The sequence below is a fragment of the Corvus kubaryi genome, unplaced genomic scaffold, assembly GCF_017639235.1.
Source record: "Corvus kubaryi isolate FWS band 111438036 unplaced genomic scaffold, C.kubaryi_AGA036_p1.0 37382, whole genome shotgun sequence".
NCBI lineage: Eukaryota > Metazoa > Chordata > Aves > Passeriformes > Corvidae > Corvus > Corvus kubaryi.
Genome location: NW_024581124.1, coordinates 5,313,759 through 5,335,008, shown reverse-complemented (window position 1 = coordinate 5,335,008; position 21,250 = coordinate 5,313,759). Strand labels below are relative to the sequence as shown.

General features: G+C 47.2%; 2 protein-coding genes across 7 annotated transcripts in view; both read left to right on the top strand.

The window, feature by feature from the left end:
- Positions 1 to 6,740, top strand: part of LOC121667765 (MLX interacting protein) — a 45,494-nt gene extending 38,754 nt beyond the window's left edge. For 2 of the 3 annotated variants that reach the window (XM_042034780.1, XM_042034779.1), the window contains 3 exons: positions 89 to 212; positions 832 to 961; positions 1,423 to 6,740. In XM_042034780.1, the coding sequence (XP_041890714.1) occupies positions 89 to 212; positions 832 to 961; positions 1,423 to 1,544 (376 nt within the window). In that variant the 3' untranslated portion in view covers positions 1,545 to 6,740. Of the gene's footprint in view, positions 1 to 88; positions 213 to 831; positions 962 to 1,422 lie in introns of those variants that run through there. The other variant, XR_006017148.1, reaches the window with a different exon arrangement.
- A 2,846-nt stretch (positions 6,741 to 9,586) lies between these two features.
- LRRC43 (leucine rich repeat containing 43) lies at positions 9,587 to 21,126 on the top strand. Of its 4 annotated transcripts, XM_042035015.1 has the most exons (12): positions 9,587 to 14,186; positions 14,262 to 14,498; positions 14,739 to 14,849; positions 14,983 to 15,122; positions 15,715 to 15,953; positions 16,576 to 16,754; positions 17,083 to 17,206; positions 17,415 to 17,554; positions 17,679 to 17,768; positions 18,063 to 18,248; positions 18,658 to 18,745; positions 20,858 to 21,126. In XM_042035015.1, the coding sequence occupies exons 1-12, from the start codon at positions 14,097 to 14,099 to the stop codon at positions 21,016 to 21,018; spliced, it is 1,785 nt and encodes a 594-aa protein (XP_041890949.1). In that variant the 5' UTR covers positions 9,587 to 14,096; the 3' UTR covers positions 21,019 to 21,126. The 4 variants fall into 4 exon arrangements, with proteins under 4 accessions (XP_041890949.1, XP_041890948.1, XP_041890946.1 ...); XM_042035014.1 differs by having other exon boundaries at positions 9,587 to 14,498; XM_042035012.1 differs by having other exon boundaries at positions 9,587 to 14,849.
- Positions 21,127 to 21,250: the final 124 nt, after the last annotated feature.

Below are 21,250 nucleotides of genomic sequence, written 5' to 3'. Positions count from 1 at the left end.
GAATACACTCTTTTCTCCTGCTGCAATTTATTCTGGAAGAGAAATGTGTCCTTTTTAGTGGGATTCTGACCTCCAAACATCTTTTCAGTTCTTGCCAGCAGCAGCTCCCTGCTACCGGGGTTCCTGTAACACGGCAAAGGTTCGACCACATGAAGAGGTTGTTTGATGAGTATGTGAGAAGCAGGACCCTGCTGAACTGGAAGTTTTGGATTGTATCCTTTTATACCAGCCTGATGAACTTGGGCTTTGGTACTGGTACTTTTAGAGCCAAGAGCTTGAGATTCTGATGCTGTGACTTTAAGCCAAGTTACTTAAATAACAAATGTCCTCAGTTTTCATCCACATCTGCATGTGGATATGGATTCTTGCAGGACTTGTTCACCTCAAAGTGTGGGAGATAACTGGAAAGTAAAATGCAATGCAGAGGCAGGGTTTTCTTGCTAGGTTATTGTACTGCAAGAAATCTTCTGTGGACTCTAACTGCAACTCTGGCTGTCTTCTGGGAAATGTAAATAGACAATAGCAAAGATTTCAGGGGAAAAAAATTACAGTTACTGAAGCTGTTCAAAAACTTGCACATTCCCCTTTCCTTTTTTCCCCCTTCAGGTCAGTGCGGAGGAATTTTGCAAAGTATAGTGAATATCACTAGGAGCTAAGGTTCAATTTTTTTCCTTAGTGTTACAGATTTGAAAGTACAATTTTTGAAATGTTGCAGTCCCTCTGGCACTTGAAGTCCATTTAGAAATCCAGTGTTTTCTCTGTCATAGCCTTTCCTGTAGAATGTTTGGAACTCCCCCTTTGTTGTCTCCCTTGACATTTGATGGTCTGCAGTTCAGCATTATTATTAAGCCATTGTTTGAGTCCTTCAATGGGATGGTTTCCACAACAAGTTTTAAGGATCTGAACGAAACTGCACTGGCCTGGTTGGATCAGCACTGTACTCTTCCTATTCTGAGACCAAGTAAGTGAAGTTCCATCCAGAAGCTCTTCCAGATCATAGAAAGTGTAATATAATAGCATTTTTTAAAAGTCAGAGGATGACAAAGCACATGATGCTGAATGTGACTTTTGCTTCCTTTTTGTTAGCTCACTGAAAAAATAAGAGCCTCTTCTGACTGTGAAGACAGAAAAAAAAATGTTGAATATACCAGAATTTAAACAGTCTAACTACATTTAAATTTCAAAAGCTTGGCTCTAGTTGGCTGTGTGATTTATCTGGTAGCGAGGGAAGACCTCTGAGATTTGTATTCAGCTTTGGAGTGACCTTCTGTTTGGGCATCATTGCTTGATTCTTTCCCTCTTGCCATTCAGCAAGTATTTAACTTACATTTATAAGTGTCACGAGGTGCTCTCTTTTGTAGAAGAAAGATCAGTCAGACTAATGGTTTCTCTTGATGCTTTTCCTGGGTTTGTTTTTTATAGTGGTGCTGAACACCCTTCGGCACCTGAGCAGGACCACCTCGATCCTGACGGACCCGTCGCAGCTGCCAGAGCAGGCCCGGGAGGCCGTGATGAAGGTGAACAAGAGAGCTGGGGAGACCTAACAACCAAAGACCCTGAGGTGCTTGTCCCAGGGGTGGGGAACCTGCCAGGCCCCACCTGCCCAGGCTCCTCCAGTCGGTGCACTTTAGAAAGGATTCTCTCCATCACCTGAGACATTGTTCAGGGCACCTGGCCCTGCCTTCCGAAGAGGTGCAGGTGATGCAGCGTTGTCAGAATGTTTTGGTTCCTCTCCAGTGCTGTGCTGTGCTCCGTCAAGTGAGAAAAACCACCGAGCTCAGGTAAACTCAGCAGGTTTGAGCCCTGCAGGCAGCAATAGATCTCCATCAATGCATCTGTACGCAACTAAGAGATTTCTATGAAACACCCTCAGTTCTCTGAAGTGTAAATCCTGTACACCAAGGAACGTGCTCTTCAAGGGGAAAAAATACTTTTGATTTCATGAAGCAAAATACGCTTTTTATTTTGTTTTCTGGTATTCAGTTCCATTTGTTTTACTTGAATATTGAAAATTGTTAAACAGGATCATACGAAAAACCAAAGGAGAAGAAAAATCTGTCAGTGATGTCAACTCATGGCAAAAATACTTAGAATTAAAATCTCAGGCTGTGTTTTGTGTATTTTTATTTGAATGAGTGTATCATTGCTTTTGATCAGTTTCAAGACGTGCTTTATTTTCTAGTAAATAAAATAGCTGGTTTTTTTTTTTTTTTTAATTTAGCCATTGCAGGGGAGTGGCAGGCCGTGCCGTAAGTGCAAGAAAGCAGTTTTAGATTGTATAAATTCTGCAATTAGGATAAAGATATGACTTTTATACCAGTTTAATCAACAAACTGGTTTTTTGCAATCTGCACAGTTCAGCTGCCATCCTCACAAAATGTGCACATATAAAACATACCCATAGGTAAATGTAATAGCACTTCAGAAACAAGAATCGAGTTTGTGATGCTAAAAAATTGGCTTTTTTATTATCTCAGAAGCTGTATCAAACCACACAGACTTGCGGTCAGTTCTTTGCTTGTCTTTTTTGCTTCTTCTTTTTGCCTTCTGTCTGAAAAACCTGAAGGACTTTGCTGAGCCTGGTCTATATGGGAAGATTATGTTCAACATGAATTAGAAAACTTGTAAAAATAAGTTTAAAACTCAAAATACTGCATAACATTTTTGTGTGAGTGTCTCAGCATGTACTGTCCTCTGCTGCAGGTAAACTGAGTCCCATTCCAGCAGTGATTGTCCATCCTGAGATAGCACTGGGATGTTCATTCTAGCTGATTGTTCATAGTCTAGGATGGTCCCATGACCCTTGTAATTCCACTCACAACTTGATCCTGATTGTTCAGAGCTATGCAAATGGTGGAAATGCTTCCCCTGAGCAGTTTTCTTCCCGTTCCAAGAGCAGGCTGGAGGTAATGTGCAGCCTCTCACAGTGGGAAAATGAGGAGTAGTTGGAACACTTGGGGGTTGCACACACTGAAATGGGCTCAGTAGGTTCTCCTGGGGGAAAGGAGCTTTTCTCAGTTTTGTCCCAGTCTCCTCCACTTGGTGGGTCAAAGTTTGAAAGGAAACAATAGACCTGGGAGTAGGACTGAGTACAGGGGGTAGGTTTGTTCTTGTTTCTCCATTGTTGTGAGTTTTTGCAGCTAATGGCTTTCCTTGCAGAGTTCCTTCTGTGTGAGCAGCACTGTAGCAAGGAGAAGGCACAAAAGGTGAGCCCCAGGGCCCTCTCCCTGCATGGAGGAACCGGGGGCTGAAGGGGAAGGCAGAATGGCATGTTTTGTACCAACACACCTTCCTGTAGCTGTGTAGGCAGAGGGGGAGATGCTTTTCTTTTTTTTTTTTTTTTTTTACAGTAGATTGGACATATAATTTGGAGTTCATGGCACATGTGAAAACCTGTGTCCCTGTGATAGAAGCAACAAAATTCCAAGTCTCAGCCAAGGAATGGTGTGCAAAGGTTGTCATAGTAATTAAATAGTGAGTAGATTCTTTGGAGGGATCCATTCCTAGGTCTTTCATAATGTTGTAATCAATTAAACAATATACTTTCGGGTGCATCTGGGTAAGAAGTGTTGAATAAGTAAATCCTTTTTTAAATCAGTGCTTTCAATCCTCCTGTTTTTATCACTGGTTGTGAATTTGACTCCAGTAAAATCATTTTACGCTGTGATGAGCTGGAGATGTCCCTCCCGGCCTTTCCTCGGTGGGCCGATCTCACTGTTCGTGTGTTAAAAACGTCTGGGTTTCTAGCAAGAGAGCAGAAGGCATATTGTCCAAGAACTGGTGTTTTTGCTGACCTTTTCAGATGAACAGATCCTGTAGTGCCTCCCCTGCCATGTGGTCGTCTGCTTGTCAGCAGTGATGGTGTGTGATTTTTACCATTTCTGGTATCGATGACGTGGGAGTTCCGTCCCAAGAAGCCCAGTGCAGTACAATCATACTTCAGGGCCCAGGGAAATTGGACAGCTGAAACCCTAACATCCATATCTCACTGAATGGACTAGAAACTGAAAGGAACCTTAAAGGAATAGGAAGGGGTAATTTAACTGAACTGCCAAAAATTTTGTCCATTCACAGTTTTTCTGTGGATGTGGATGGAAAATGTATCAATCTGATTGCACCATGAGCTGGTTACAACTGGGGGGGAGTGCTTGTTTAACAAATTGTGGTGCAGAAATAAAGCACTATTAAGCAACTGCAAATCTTAAAGAGAAAAGAATTCAATATCGCTTACTTAGGCAAGAGTGTAGGAGGGAGGAAAGGAAAAGTGAAAAGATACTTTCCATGTAGTGCAATTACCAGAAATGATGTGACTGCTCTTTGAAGCAGTGATTCAACATATTCTTGTCACCCTGTTATTGCAAATCAGAATTCTTTTCTTTTATCAGTCAGCCTTATGAGGAAAGTGATTTCACTTCGTTTGGAAACACGGGAGGAAAAAAGCTGGTTTATGTCTCACATCTGAACAAGTAGAACCAGTAGAGATTGGTATGGAAAGAGATAGACCACGTATGTATTAGTTCCTGCATAGTTTTCCACTTTGATTTGTGTTTAAACACCTTAGTCTGTCTTTCTTACCCACTGAGGAGTTTTATTACTTTATTTTTTTCAGTTTGGTAACACTTTCTCTCCTAATTTAAGCGCTCTGATTTCCTCAGTGTCACCAAAGTAAGTAAGCCAAACACACAGTGCCTATAAATCTGCACAGAACTGCAGGTGCTGCACATCTGCTGGTGCTAAACTTTTGGAGAACCCCCATGTAATTGAATACAAGTTGTATTCCATCAAATCCAATGTATTTCACTCAGTAAAGGAGTGGCTAAATAACTTATTTATGGCCTGTGATATGCACAAGGTCAAACTGGGATTGTCTACTGGTTCCTTCTGACCTTGAATTGTATTAATTGGTATACTGTAGATGGCCCCACCCCAAACACAAGTTCTGGAGAACTTGGGCATTATCTGGTGTAGTTATTAGCTGTTACTGCAGTTATTGGCCTCCTTTTAGCCGGAGGAGTAAGGGGTGAAAGTCCAGGAGCAAACTAGAATTGAAGGAATTACTGAGGAGTGGGATCAGAGACAAGTGCACACTTCACTGTGACAGTCTGATCTCTGCACAAAACCAAAGGATTCTTGGTTAATACCATTTGACCTGACTGGAATGCTCTTCCCTGCTTTTCTAGTCCCCTGTGGAAGGCTTCCTTGAAGGGGGGCCTACTAGAATGTTTCCATCTGTGCCTTAGACCTTGGTGTTGTGTATGCATTTGATTAATCATAAGTCATACATTGTTCCCCCTACAATGATGCTCTGTGGAAAATTGAGCAAATGGAGGAAGTGGGGCTTCCCTGGCCTTTTAGAGGATTTTATCTATGTGGCATTACTGTGACCCTTTCAGACTGAGGTTGTGAGTAACTTCGTCTGTGTATGGAAAAAATTAAATCTTTCCTGCTGAATCCACTGCCCTCCACTGCCATGTGCAGGAGCACCTGTGCACACAAGGACATAACCTCTGCTATGACAAACCCAGGAAACAGGCAAGGGCTTAAACCTCTAAATCTGAACTGGCTTGAAAAGACAAAGGGCTGTCAAAGGTATTGAAAAACTGCATCCCTTTGTATCTTCAGGTTTTTTTACATTCCTTTGTGTGTGTGTTTGTGTTCACATGTGGTAGAAGTGACAGGGACAGGTAAATTTAGTTGTGTTTGCTTTTAAAGCCCAAAACTCCTGAAAAGCAGTTTGAGAACAGGACAGGGAAGGTCACTGCAGAAACGTTCAGTAAGATAATGCTTTTGTAGTACAAATTATTTGAAGGCTATTTCACTCTCTCAGTTTTCTGGAGTGGATAATTCTTGATGTTGCCAGCTAGAAGGTACTGCTGAAAATAGAATGGGTTTTTTCACTGTTTTCACATTTTCCTTTCTTCTTTTTTTTTTTTTTTGTTCCTTTCCACCTTTATTGCATGGAAAACTACCAAAAATCAAAAGGCTGATGACATCCAGTTTAAGTTCTTTAGGGATTCAGTTACACCAGTCTGGAGGACTATGGACAATTGTTGATAACTTTAAGAAGTTTTTTAAATTAGGTGAGACATCAGGAGTTTTTCTATTACTCCCTAATTTATACACTTGAGTGTCAGAGGAGATTATTTGTTTTGGGTTTTTTTTTCTTTTATAGGACCCCAATATTTTTCCTACAACATCAGTTAAAGTTCTAGTTTTCTTTTGTTTCATTCTTGGTTGGATTTTCTTCTCATTTACTGTGCTAGAGCAGAAGTGGTAGAACCTAACTATAGCTCTGTCTGTAAAACTTGAGTTCTTCAGTTGCAATTACAGTAACTTCAGTTACAAAGAAACACACCTTAGGTAATATTAATGGAATTAATTTCTAGCCATTGTCTGAACTTTTCCACCATGAATAAGGCTTTCAATCAAAAGATATCAATGTTATGAGCAAGCCTTTTAACAATACAATGAATAAATAGCTCGTTTTCTTCTTCTAATCTTGTATTTAAATGTGTTTTAAGTGAATGGAATTCATTCTTGTTAAGAAAAAAAGGAAAAAAAATCTTGAAGGTATGAGGACTTCAGGTTGTGCTCTTGCTTTGCTTAGGTTTCCTGTTCTGTTGCATGACAACTTCTGTTGTGCTGTTGATATGTAGCACTTTTCAGTAGGTCTGTTAAATTGTGCAATGCATTTTTTTATATTTACAACCAAAACAATAAAGGATATTTTTTGGAAGAAACTGGTTGTAATGCCTTTATTTTCTAACTGGAAGTGGGGAAATGGTAAGTAGAATTGTTCCTGGACCAGGGCTAGCACTTAGCATCCTTTTTGCACCTCTAAAAGGTGACAAGAGCTCATAATGAACAGTGCTGGGGTTACCTTTGGATCTGTGTGTTTGGCATTCCCAGAGCAGAGCTTGTATCCTCTCTATGGAGTTGCTGCACAACAGTGAGAGTGAGCTCGGGTGATGAAACTAAGCATAAAACTTTTTTTTTCTGTCTCTGCACTTCCTTCTAACAGACAGTAATTCCCAGGTAGCCCTGATATTTCTCCAAAACAGGTAAAATTAATTAAGCCTGAGGTGCTGCACCAATGTCTTGAGCCCTGATAGTCTTATTTTCTTGCAGGCTTGGATTTGAGTTTGACACACTGCCTGGACAGTGGATACTCTGCAGAGCAGCACTGAGATTGGATAACATGGTATTCACATGGAATTTATGTCAGTGTTAGGCACTGAGCTCTTAAGTCCATTTAAGAAAGGAAATTAATAAATCTGCCTTTAATGACTGATTTTTGTTTTTCCCTGGTAGGACGCTCCAGCTCTCTGTGCTTCAGTTGTGACCTCCCTGGCATTTTGGATTTTCTTGCCTAGTGGAAGCAGCGTTGAGGCTCTAGTTGAAGTGAAAGGTAACAGAAGAGTGAAAAGAAGGATTTTATTTTAAAATTACCGCACAAGAGTTTGTGCTGGTTGATCTTACCCTTGTGATTGGTGCCTTTGACGTAGTATTTCTGATGAGAACTTCTGATGAGTCAGGCCTGCAGTTCCAGGAGGTACAGCAGTTTTTGAACTCTGCATTTAATTTTCAGAAATCACAAGCTTGATCTCACATAAAGCATTTTGGTGGGAGTGAAGAGCAGTGCTGTTTCAACAGTGATAAACCAACTCTTCAGCCTGCCTTCAATCTTGACCAAGCACTACAAATGCAGCGATGCTATCGAAGCTCTCTGGGAGGAAGCTGTGGCTGTACAGCACTGTTTCTGTACTTCTGATTTAGTGGTGATTTCAAGAGAGGCTGCTGTAACTTCAGCTGAGGTGGCAAGAGAGTTTGTGAAGTGGCTTCTTTTTGTGGCTGGTTCTGCTAATCTGTGAACACTGCCAAAAGTGGACCTACGCTTGCTCTGTGGAAATGATGCCAAATGAAATCACTGCTGTAAGGGAATTGGCCCTTCAGGGGGCAGACAGCTCAGGGCTCTCTTTATAGCTAAAAGAATGGAATGGAATGCTCGCTAGACTTTTATTTATTTATTTTAACCTATATTTGCCCTTAGGAGCTCATCTCTGCCTATTCTCATCCCTGAGGACTTTCTCCAAGAGGTGGGTTGTTTGGGTGTTGGGGAATTCCCTGTGTGCAAACACAGAAGAGCCCCTGTTGTCATCCAGAGAGATGTTTAACATGTTCCTGTTTCAGAACAAGGTGTGTGTGTGTCATACAGCCAATGCCTTTCCACCACCAAATGGAAACAAACCCACGAAAGATGAGACTCATCACATCCCTGAGTCCTGCTGCTGCTGCCCTTCTGACACTCCTTACAGAGCCCATTTGTGGCTCCTCCATCCAAACTGTTCATTCCTCATGGGCCTCGAAAGCTTTGTTTTCAGTCGGGATAAATGGGGAACTGCTTGTCGGGAGATCTTTGCTGGTGACCAAATCATGATCACAGCAGAGATGCCCCTCGTGGTACAGGCCCAACTTGCAGCCCTCCAGGGCTGGGGAGGATTTATCTGAGCCCTGATGACCCTGCACCAGGAAAGCCACAGGGCTGCAGGTGTTCTCTCACTGTTCTGTCTGGGGCTGGCACCTTTTCCTCTAGGCAGTGACTGGTCTGAGTCTTCCCCCCTGGGGAAGAACAACTCTTCTTTTTCAGGTAGCTCTTCCCATGATGTGAGTTGGGGCAGAGCATCTGACTCACTTTGATACCTTGTTGGCACTGCTGAGAAAGCATTTCCCTTTCTAAGGACTGTTGAGCTATTTATACATTTAGAAGGTGAAACAAAAGTTGTGCATGGGAGAGGAAATGACAGGGAGTGGCCCTGTGTAATCCTCTGGTTCAGCCAGGCTTAAGTGGTTTGTGTCAGTCATTGGCAGTGGTGATGTTTAAGACCTCGGGTTGTGACTGTTTTCCTGCTCAGAGTGGCTTGCTGACCCCACCTGAAAAGGTCAGGCAGGTGTTGCTTCAGTCTTGGGGATAAGCACATCCCCAGGCAGTGATTTTTTTTTTTTTCCCAACCATTCTTCCTTTTCTATTAAAAATGAAGGAGATGAAGTTGGAATTTTACCTTCTGCATGTCACCACTATGTGACATCTCCACAGTTGTGTCTGGAATGGAGCCCATTTGGGAGGAATTCTTCCCCTGGCTCCAGCAAGGAGCTTGGTCCCTCTGTTCCTTTTGGGAAACTTGAGTGCTTTTCTAGGAGCTCCCCCCCCCCCCCCCCCGACTTTTGGGGACTGGCAGCAACTCAATTGATATCAAACCCACTTTTCCTGGAGAAGTCTGAGCAGAACAGGGCCAGTGCAAAATATATTGTAAAAAAGAATTAGTAAAAAGAGAATCCAGCAATATTTGTTTTATTTAATATTTTAATTAAATTCCAGCTTCTATCCACAGGCAACAATGGGAAATGAGTAAAACCTTTCATCTACTATGCAGAAAATACATCCCTTTCAGTATTAAAATATAAGAGTTAAAAATATGAATAAATATATATATATATATAAACTAAATATATGCTTAAATAGATTTATAAAAATAGTTGTGTTGTATAAATTCATAAATAAAATTCAGTAGTAGAGAGAGAAGTACAAAATCAGCCTGCTGGCAACCAACTTTTCTTTTGAAAAATAACTGCAAGTTAAAAATATAAATAACATTAAAATTACTGAAATTACACTTTCCCGTTTGCTTATATATGCCAGGGTTGGTTAATTAAACTACTTTGACTCACGTTAGTCCATCCTTATCTGCTATCACAAATAATACAGTATAAATACTTTAATAATGAATGCAATCAATAACACATTCATCCTTTAAATATTAAATTAAACTAGATTATATTCTCTATTATAGAGAAAAGCAAATACAATCAATGTTGATCCTGGCATCAGACTGATCCCATAAGCCCAGACAAGTCACATTTAACCAACTGCATTTAATCAGAGTACAGTTTTAGTGCAGTTTGCATGATGTCTTGATACCTCTTTAAAAACCACCAGATGTAGGTCTTTCTGTCTGCCAGGCTCATGGCCTGGCCCTGGGGCGGGTCCTGGCCCTTGCAGGTGTAAAAGGCGGCGCCGTGGCTCAGCGTCGTGTTCAGCTGGTTGAGGTTGGCCGTGATGACGTCTTTGGGGCTCTCTTTGCAGAGCGTTTCCATGTCACTTCCCAGGGTTTTCAGAATGTTGTAGATGTCGTGCAAAACACAGCAATTTGCATGGAAGGCTGGACATGCGTGTATTTTCTTTGCCATGTCTCTGGCTTTGGAGCTGATCTCCTCGGGCTGAGGACGGAAGGTTGCAGAGACACACTTTTGCTGTGGGGAAGGAAGAGGAGAGAAAAATGGTTAGTCCTTTGGTTTCCCCTTCTCATTTGTGTACCCATTTGTGGGGTTTTTGATTGTGGTTCAATCTGTATATTAACACCTCCACCCCTTTGATCAAGCAGGTATTGCACAGAGTATGCAGTTCCCCATGCCCTGCTTGCCTTGGTTCTCAGCTTTTCTAAATCTTGGGTTCTGTCCTATGCCAGAGATCTGGTTTGGCCTGAGTGTATTTTCATCTGTTTCAGCAGAGATGGTTTGAATTTCAAGAATGACATTTCCTCTGAATTCAATGTTGATTTTTATCAACATACTCTTGGAAACGCAACCCCAGGAACTGAATTTTGAGGCATTGACACCAGGGTTCAGTGAACAATTTATCATCTCCAAGGAAGGGATGGGTGAACAGGATTTTTGGCAGAAATGCTCAAGCACTAGGGTCAGAATAAAGGGCAAAGCAATTCTTGCCATGTTTCCAGTGATCTGACTAAAGTCCTGCAAGAAGATGCCCAATGCTCAGAAGGAACACTGTGAATCAGGAAGATCCCAGCTTGCAATGAGCTGAGGCAAAGTCACCCAAGATTTCTGCAGCTGCCCTTGCCCCAGCTGTGCCCTGAAATAACACAATGTAAATGCTTTCCTTCTTGCATGGAATACAGAGAAGAGCCTACTTTAGGTTCTAAACCAAATACTTATTTTCTGATGGTTTTTCTTGTGTTTTATAATAGTTCAAGAGATTTCTCCACAGACATAGACACAGCACATAGAAAATGGTGCACTTACGTAGAATTCAAACAGGTCATGTGCTTGGTCTTCTATCACTGATGACATGGGCTGTATGTCGGTAGTGAAACTCTTCTGCCACTCTGCTGTACTCCATTTGCTTTCTGATGTCTTTGTTGGTGCCAAGGAGCCCAAAGGAACCATTAAACAGAAGAGGAAGATTGCAAACCTGTTGATCTCTGCGTTCAGGTGAAGAGAGGAAACCAAAAGGAAAGAATACAATGATTAGTCTCAGTCTTCTGCATAGTTTTTGCAAATCTTAATAGTTTTGTGCAGCATGATGCATTTTTAAAGCATATAGGCGTGAAGCTAAAGATGAACATCAACCAGGGCAACCTTACAGCCTGTAGCAAGGTCAGTCATACCCACCTGCTCTGTGTTCCATGGTGGGCTTGGGCAGCAGTGGCTTGGCTGGGAGCTGGTGTTGGAGTTGCTTCTGGAGCTTCTGCCTGCCTGGAGTGCTGTGGATGGGACCAGCCAGCCTGCATTTAAATGCTGTGGAGTCCTGCGTCACAGTAATTTTTTCTTTTTTTTTTTTTTGCCAGTGATAATTTGGGGCTTTTTCTTTTTTGAAGATTGCATCAGATGCGTCTTCACTGATTGTGATCTAGGTGCAGTTTCAAACTGACATAGAGGGTGTCCTGTGTCATCTCTTTGACTAAGAGCTTGGGATACTTGGCTTGACCATCCCATTTAAATCCTTGGGCTCTCCAAAATGTGGGATTTAGAACATAAACTCTTGTTTTATTTATAAACGTGGTTGGGAGCATGTTATTGCTACCCAAAGCCATTGCTTCTCCTTCAGAGTCAGTTTAAGAGTGGGCCAGTGCAGGGAGTAAAAAAGGCTTGTGTGCAAGGTAGGTCAGGCCTCCAGTTCCATGTATAAATCCTTTTGCTGGATGCCTGTAAGACCCTGTTCCCAAGGGATGCTCAGGATACCCCCCTCCCCATCCCTGATGCCCATCTCTCCAACTCCCCTGAGGCTGTGTTCTGCTTCTAGTACCAAGTGCAGGAAATTCTCATACACACCAAAACAGAGAATAATTATCCCTAGGATTTGTAAGTATGAGGCTGTGATCAGAAGAGCAAAACTCCTGATGGCTTGGGACAGAAAGAGCAGAGGAAACCCCTATGGAAATACCTTTGTGACACGGACACACTTGTTCTTCCCACCTCTGCAGTTAGAGATGGGCCTGGAAGGTAGTCATAGCTCAAAGATGAGTATGTGTGAAGTCACCAGGAAACCTTCAAGGGTCAATATACTGGTGTCAAAATAATCAGTTCTGGCTTTCATGTGCAATAACCCTCTTTGAAAAGAAAAAGCTTGGTGTGTGAATGAACTCCTCTGGGACTGGTTCAAGGATTGTTCTCAGGACTGAACCGATTCCCAAGGCTTGAAATGGTAATGGATATTTCCCCTGTAACATGGTGCACCAGGATCCCACCAGGCTGTAAGTTCAGCCCTCAAGTCTTTGCTTGAAGCCACAGTAACAGAGTGAAGGTGGTTCTGCCATGGGCTGTGAGGGAGCCAAGCAGAGGGAAGGAGCCATCCCACCAGGAAGTCTTTCTTCTTGCACGACCCTTGTTCCCAGGTGCTTAATAATGCCAAGGAAGAGATGAGTTACCATGGCCTAGGGCAAGGACAGTTCTGGCAGACAGTTGTTTTCTTTGAAGGTTTTATTATTTGAGGGGGAGATGGAGACAGAGAGAAAGAGAAGATGTTTCTTTGTGCGTGGCATTCTTTAGGAGTGTCCCTAGAAAGGGAGTGGTGGGTACAGATGGCTCCTTTCAGGCAGAAGGGTGGTCTTGGCGGGTTTCTTGTTTGGAAGCACCAAACCTGCAGAGATGCAGTTGGTCAGTGGCCCACAGGAAGATGCATGGAAGGTACGTAAAAGATGCCATTGGGCACTGCCAGTCCCCTTCCAGCTCTCCCAGCTGGGCACAGCCAGGGAGGACTGGCATCTGGTCTTCCTCCAAGAGCAGGAATATCTCTTTGTGCAGCACTGAAGGCAATGGGGCCCAGTTATTTTAAATAGTGATGCAAATAAAAGCAGCAGCATTTTTACAGCTTTGCTTTTCCACAAAACACGGTTCAACCACTGGTGATGCTTTTTCTAAGACTTTCAGAAGACTTTACTTCATTTTTCTCCTGAGGACAGCACTTTACCTGATTACTCCACTCCAGGACATGCCATTATCTCATAGCCTGTGCATGCTCTGCACATCCTTTCCAGTCTGTACAGGGCTGTGATAAGCTGCTGAGCTGACAAGGGAGCAGGTCAGCATCCGTCCTGTAAAACCCAACCTGAGAAGTTCAGCTTTCCACCACGTAACCATCAGACACCACAGTGCAACTGCAATTCATTTGGTGAAGTTCTGCTGACACATGATGCCCTGTCAGCTCTCTAAAGTGGAATTTGTAGCCATTGCCTCAACACCTATCGCTGGAAAAAGGAAATTAATCTCCATCTGTGGAGACCTGACACTGACCTGAGACACAGCTGTGGCTTTTGTTCCTAAACCTCACCTACTTTTTCCAAGTGTGGGAGCTGGTATTTTCAGCTGTGAGCTTGTTTTCTGATGGCCTTACATGGTTGTGTGACAGTGCCCTCCACGTAAAGTGGAGAGCTGGACTTTCAGAGCTGACTGAGACCCTGACGGGTTCCTCCCTGAAACCTGAGTGACACTCAGGCCGTAGATAAGGAAAATGCCAAATTCCATGCTACAGGTCCCCGGCCAGGGAAGAATGCTGATGCTGTATCCTGCAAGTGCAGCATGAGGCCACCTGCTCTTTCCCTGGTGGGGAGCAGCCCCCAGAACACAGGGTAGACCCAGAAAACCAGGGATTTATTCCCAGCCTGGCAAGCTTGGTGCTGCCCCAGACTTGCTGCACGCTCTGCTTGGAGAGTTTGGTTCCATGGCATTCGCGTCAGCGCCATCTCCTAGCGACAGGGACGCAAGCCGCTGAGCCAGGGGATTCCCTGCCAGGCTGGGGCTGGATGGCAGCACCCGGCAGCGTCTCGGCTGCTTTTCAGGAGTACCTGCGACACCTGGGGCTGCAGGACTTCCCCTGCGGCCTCGGCAGCTGGGTAAGGGTCTGGGGGGGCACAGCCATGGGGTATGGCACGGGGCTGCCACTGCCTCTCCTCTCTCCCTGTCCGCAGAACAAATCCTGCCTCAATGCAGAGCCAGCAGGGCTGGAGGAGACCGTGCTGCCGGGAGAGGAGACCCCCGAGGTGCTGCTGGAGCTGCTGAGAGACCAGCACAGCCCCTGGGCCCTGCCCCACGACTGCAGCCCCCAGGACCGGCTCCTGCGGGAAGTGGCCGTGCTGGCACCTGAGCTCCTCCGCAGCTCCAGAGTCTTCCAGGTTGTCAAGTCCCTGCGGATACTCGACAAGGGAGTAAGTGCAGCTACTGGTGCCCATAAAGCTGTAGGCCAGGAAACTGTGTCTTCCTGCTGTGAGGGAAAACATCCTGGAAGAATGACACCTTCCTCTCCTAGGGTCTTCCCAGGTGTTGCAGCTGGAACACCACAGCCTCCTCAAGACATTGTGCTAATCTGTGTTACATGGATGTCACGTGGATCAACGAGTGCCACAAGGTGCCTCAGGGACACATTGGCCAAACCTAGCTCTTTGCAGGTGGAGGAGGTGGATGAGGGTGTGCTGCGCTTCCAGCAGCTGGAGGAGCTCATTCTCAGTGCCAACCGCATCAGCAAAGTAACCTCGGCCCACCTGCCCCGGGCTCTGAAGGTGAGCGAGCAGGGCCTTGTGCAGGATGGGGCAGGAATTCCCATCTGGGAAAACAGTGAAAGCCAACCAGTTTGAGGGGGTGCCAGGAACAGCTCATTGCAAAGGTGTTTGTAGTTTCTTCTGTCCCGGGCAGGTCCTGGAGCTCTGCTGCAACGCTGTGCATGATCTGCAGGACCTGTGTGCTCGGCCACCGCCGGAGCTCCAGCACCTGGGGCTGGGGTACAACCGGCTGTGTGGCCCTTCCCAGGAAAAGCACTTCACTGTGGATTTCTGGTAATGCCACAGGCTGAACATGGGCTGCTGAAAGGGAAATGGGCAGATGTGAGCAGGAGACCTCAAGCCACCGAGGTGGCCGTTGTTGGGAAATCACAGCCCTTCAGAAGGGTTTTTTCTTTGCTCTGTGTCCACTCTCTGTGCAGAGCAGTCTGTCTCTGCAGTCTTCTGTCTTACGCCCAGAGGTTGTCTTGGTCCTTGGCAAGGTGTGGAATGGGGGGATCACCAGGGGAACTGCCTTGACACCCTTGCCACCACAGTTCCCATTTCCCTGGGCAGCTTACTTTTTCCATGTCCTTCCCAAAGCTCCTGCTGGAAGCCTGGAAGGTTCTGAGGTGTAGGCTGCATCACCAAATGGTGCAGTGGGGTCGTCAGTGGAAGCTAAAGAAACGTTTTTGTGTTGTGGGGCAGACTGACAATGGACTGTATGGCTCAGGAATTTGGAATTGGCCTCCAGACTGGATTCTTCAGTTCAACCCAGTTTGTGCTGGGGAAACACAACTTTTGTTTCTGTTTTTGCCGCAGGGCAGTAGCTCTCTATCCTCATATGGGTGCTGGCTGCCTTACCTCCCTCCCTGGGTTCTCTCCTTAGGCCAAACCTCGTCTCCCTTGACCTGAGCTTTAACAGCCTCACGGACCTGCAGGGGCTGGTCTCCCAGCTGTCCACTCTGCAGAATCTCCGCATCCTGGTGCTCCAAGGGAACCCACTGGCTCTCATCCCCAGTTACAGAGGCTTCCTCGTGGACAGCCTGCCCAAGCTGTCCATCCTTGATGACATCCACATACAGCCTGATGAGAGGCAGCAATTCCATGGTCTGGCGAGGCAGCCAGGTGAGCCCCCGCCTTTGAGGCTGCCCGTGCTGACCCTGTGATTCAGGAGCGGGGTTTTCATTGTGGTGGAGCTCTGTAATTACCATCGAGGTAGTTTCAGCCTTAGGGCCAAGAACAACCCATCCCAGTCCCAGCACTGCCTCAGTGTCCTGGCCTGCCTCAGCTTCATTTCCCAGACACCACCTGTTTTCAGACCATGTGTTTCCCTCTCGAGCTGTGGCAAGAGGAGCATCTCATCTGTACTTGGGAAGGTGCTCACATGGTGCTGCACTGTCTGCACACAGCGGTGCCACCTCCGTGGCACATCCCTGACTGGGATGAGAGGAGGAGGCTGGGACACTCGGGATGGGAAGCTTCTCTTGATGGTCCCTACTCAATGAGTTTATGTGCTGGATGTGCTTATTGGAGACTCAATTGTAGAAGGAACAGAGCAGTCAAGCCAGGAGGTGTTTGCATGGCTTTGGAGTGACCCCACGTGGCAGTGGTTTGTCACAGTTTTGCACAGGGTGGCACCGAGGCATGCCAGGAGGTGGAGGGACCTGGAGGTTTTTGCTTGCTCTGTTCCTTCCTCACTCTGGAGGGAACGTGCTGCAGCTTCATGGCAAGATTGTCTTTCTTTCAGAGCTGATCAGGAATGAAGGACGAGTGGTTGTGAGCATTGGGGAGATGAAGGGACTCCCTGATCCCAAAGCTTTTCAGCAGCTGAAGGTTGGCTCTGAGGGTCCAATAATCACCTACAGCTACCGTGTGACCTACGAGTTTGCAGAGAGAGAGGAGCTTGAGGACAGGGACAGCCCTGAGGTTGGTGCTTGATTGTGTTCCTGGAAACAACCAGCATGCCACAGCAGGGGGAACGGCATGGGCATCTCCAGGCTATGGGGTGATGGACATGGCATGGGTAGCAGCAGTGCTGGGGACAGGATTCCCATGTGGCTGCATCCAGCAGGACAAGACCCAGCTGCCCACGTTCCACATCCCTCTTGGGGAGCCCAGAGCTCTGCACATGGGAGTGCACTCACAGCCCCCCTCCTGCTGACTGGCAGACCCTTTCCCTGGCACTGATGTTCCTTCTTCCCATGAGGGTGGTCTGGGGTATAGGATTTTGGAGGCAGATCGGTCTCTGTTTCAGGTAACGCAAATTCACCAGAGTCCCACGGTGGCCACACTGGATGTGGACAGCTCTGCTCAGGACACAGGAGAAGCAAAGAGCCATCAGGAGTCTGCAGCCACAGAGGAGCCCAAGGCCCACTCTGGTAATGAGGAATTATAGATCCTCTGTCCCATCTCTCAGGGCAGGTTTATAGCTCTTCCTGGGATGTGGTGGCATCAGGATGTCCCTCACAGTATCAGCTGAGCTGTTTCTGGGACTGATGGATGATGACCTAGCACCAGCCGTGTGCTGGGGGTCCTTCTGTCCTGGGGAAAGAGAGGTCTCCTCTGAACTTTTCTGTGTCCCTATAGCAAAGGTGTTTGCCACCCCTGGACAGCCCTGGGCAGACACCATCGACTTCAGCTACAGGAAGGAACACGTTGCCAAGGACTTGGTGGGGCTGAAGTCCTACCTGGAGGCTGGAACCATTGTCTCTGTTGTGGAGGAGAAGGTGAGGGTGTGGCAGAGCTGGATGAAGGGGGAAGAGCTGCTGGGAGCTGCTGTGGAGCCAGGGGTATCACGTTCCCTCTGGGAGGCAGGCTAGGATGGCAGTGACCCTGCTCCTCTCCGGGCAGGTGCTCTCATGGCCTGTGGATGCTGATGCAGAAGAAAACGCTGCCACAAATAAGAAGGAAGGACAGGAGCTGAAGAAGGACAGTGCAAAGGTAGGGTGCTGGGAGAAAACAATGACCAAATTACATCTGAGTTGCAAAAACAGTGATGGGAGAATGAGGATCCTTCTCCTGGATCAGTTTAGTGTGTCAGAGAGTCACCCCCAAAACCAGACCTCTCCCAAAGTCCCCCTTTGCTATGGGGGGAAGGCAGCAGCTGTTGATACACACCTTGGCCAGGATGCAGTGGTGGGCAAGGGGCTGGGTTGGGGTTGCTTCTCTCTGATAAAGGGACCCCAACCCTCTGCTGAGACCTGTGCCTGTGTCCTGCACCGTCCTGTGTCCAAGGACAAGCAGAAAAAGAAGAAGCAGCCATGTGAATTCCGCAGTGACCCTCCTATTCGGAGCATTCTGGGCACAAGGAGGGTGACCTTGAAGACCCTGCTGGCCACCGAGAACAGGGTGGCAGCTGTGTGTGAGTTTGGGATCCTGATCCCTCAGAAACCACCAGAACCTCCAGCTGTGGAGGAGAAGGTAAGGAACGTGTCCCAGGGTGAGGCTGCAGGCTGGGGTTCAGTATAACCACCATCCATCACTGCTGGTGTGGTTATTTAAGGCTGATATTAGCAAGCAGTACTGCTGCTTTTTCTGGGCCTAGGAAAATAGATGAGTCTATTTTTCCATTCAAGAATGTGAAAGCAGCCACTCGTGCTTCCTCTGGTGCTCTCTCTCAGCATGGCAGCACATACCAGCTGTACCAACTTCCTATTTCCTGGATTCTCTTCTCTTAGCAGCCACTCTGCTGTGCTCCTGCTCCCCCTCACCTCTTTCCTCTGTCCCTGAAATCCCGGTGACAGCACCCAGATGGTGACAGCTGTCACAGGACTGAATGAGGGCATTGAGTTTCAACACAGCCTTACTGTGGAAACATCTCTCTCCACAGGAGGTGAAAAAAGGCACAGACAAGAGCAAAACACCCAAAGCAGTGAAAGGAGCTCAGGCCAGCCGGAAAACCACGACGTCTCCCAAAGGTGACAGAGGCTGGAGCTGGCAGGGCAGAGGGTGGTGTGTGTGAGAGAGAGCAAACAGGAGCAGGGCCTGGCCACCCTGCCAGCTCCAGGAGCAGGGACTTACTCACATCCTGAGCCTCAGGCTGTGAATACAGACATTGACTGCAGCGCTGTCAGGATAGACAGCCTGGAGACCGTGTGAGTCGGTGTCTGCACAAGCACCGAGGGTGGGCTGCCGACTGCCCTGGGAGACACACACCTACAGCACTCTGTGCCAGGGGAGAAGGGCAAAGCAGACTTTTGGGTGAGAAAAGTGCTGCCCACTGTGTCGGCTGCCAAATGTGGGCGGTGGCGTGGGCGGGCAGCTGAGGAAGGGCTGCCTGGGATGCATAATGAGCTCCTCATCCATTGCCAAATCGCATTTGAAAGCACTTTGCAGAGGGGATTATTGTTCTCTCTGGTTTGGAGATGAGATGCACAGAGAGCCCCAGGTCCCCCAGCCAGCCCATGGCAGGGCTAGGAACAGATCCCAGTCTGCTGTCACCCAGGAAGAGACCACCCCGACCCCACCGGCTGTGTCCCCTGCCTCCCCAGTGCGGAGCTCAGGGCTGCTCAGCCAGCAGTGTTGCTTAATCTGCCAGAAACAAACCTCGCCCTGCCTCTTGCAGGTTATTTTTCCAACAATCTTGGTTTTGACTGCAAAAATAGCAGTGCCAGCACGTCGAAGGGGTAATGCAAGAGCAGGGGGAAGTGGGAGAGGGAAGGGGTGGCCAAGCAATGCTGAAAAGCTGCTCATGGGTCAAGGAGGGCATGGAGAGGGCCAGGCCTCCCAGCACCACTCAGAGCTACCAAAGGAGCCTTGTTTTCCTGCTCTGGCATTAGATTTAAGAGTGCAATTAACCCACAGAGCTCCAGGCTGCTTTCCTGTGCCTAGTCACCCACAGCAAGGTCCCCATCTGTGGGGAGGCTCTCAGAGCTCTGCAGTCCTTGGCTGTGTCTGCATTCAGGGAAGCCTGTGGCCTCTTCCAGTGACCTGAAAAGAAAAAAATTGCCTGAATTGCTGTCCCCCACAAAAAGATGTGTATTTCCAATCTACACCCAGCCTGTTGCTAAAGCAGGCAGTTGCTGTCAAACAGCTCAACTTCAGCCGTGGTTGTTTCTTCCTTCCTTTCTACCCCAGTGTGGGGTCAGTGCATGCAGGAGGTTTCCTTCAGCTTGAGCAAGGGTAAAGGTGCTGTTGTGTGCACAGAAACGCCGCTGTTGCAGGAAACCCAGAGCAATTAGAGATTTATGCTTAATTTGGTGTCCCCATGTATCTGTGCAGGTGGGGGCTGGCTCGGCCACACCGGGAGGCCACTGCGTGCATATTTCAAAGCATGAGTGCAAAATTCACCATGCCTAAAAATGAGCTGCCCCACAGCTCGCTACAGCCAGTGTCCCATGGCCGTGACTCATAAGAACACCTCAGTTGTGGCTTTTGGGGGTACTGCTTGAGCCCTGCTGAGTGCAGTGTCTGCACATCCTGCCTGCCCTGAGAGGCACCAGCTGCTGTGGGGCTGTCTGACACTTGCTCATCACCTGGGGACCACGCACCTCCTTGGAGCTGTGAAAGTGGCCATGTCCCAGGGGACAGGGGATGGCTCCCAGCCGTGTGTCCAGCGAGGCTGTGCAGGGACCGGCACTCTCACAGCCGGGATCTGAGGCTGATTTGCATCCCTCAGTCAGCAAATGCACACAAATAATAAGTCCTCTCAGAGGAATTGGGATTGCTTCCAGACAGCTCAAAGAGGAAGGGCAGTGAGCTTTGTCACAAGTGAACCATTTGCCCAGACATTGAAGGATGTCTTCAGAAGTAGTTTCACGTAGGTCTCATTTTACCCCACATTTGATTTCCCAGGATCCTTGAAATAATTTATTTCTGCATTTTCTTTTGCCCTAGGGCAATTTCACAACAAAAAGCAAGGTTGCACCCAGGTCAGTTGCCAGCCTAAAGATGCATTTTGGGTTTCTTATCCAAAGTCATATTCAAATAGATTTCCCTCGAGGCCCAGTCAGTGCTGACACCCTTGCACACTGCTGCTTTTAGGATGATTTACTCTCTCAAGACAGTGACAAATGTACTTCTTTCCACAGGAAAAGGAAAAAACAAAGACACCGCTGAAGTGGCGGAGGGTCAAGAGCTCCAGCCCGTACTGCTGACGGTTCAGTTCCAGATGCAGCTGCTTCGGTGGCCCTTGGCAGCCAGCACCCAGAGCCAGGAGAATGTGGCCGTGGCAGTGGGAAACACTCAGTGATGTGTCCGTAGCAGAAGCGTGAGTGGAAATAAACCGCACGGGAACGCTGCGTGGAGCCTGGTTTAGCCGAATCGCCAGAGCTGGGAGATGCCCTGGGACTCCTCGTGGTCTGGGGCTGGTGCTGAGCTTCTGCAGGAGCTGGAGCGGGCAGGGGGTGTTGGGTGGGTGTGCGGGGTGTACGGTGGATGGGCCGTGCCTGGGACACGCTGCCACGGTGCCGGTACCAGCCCCT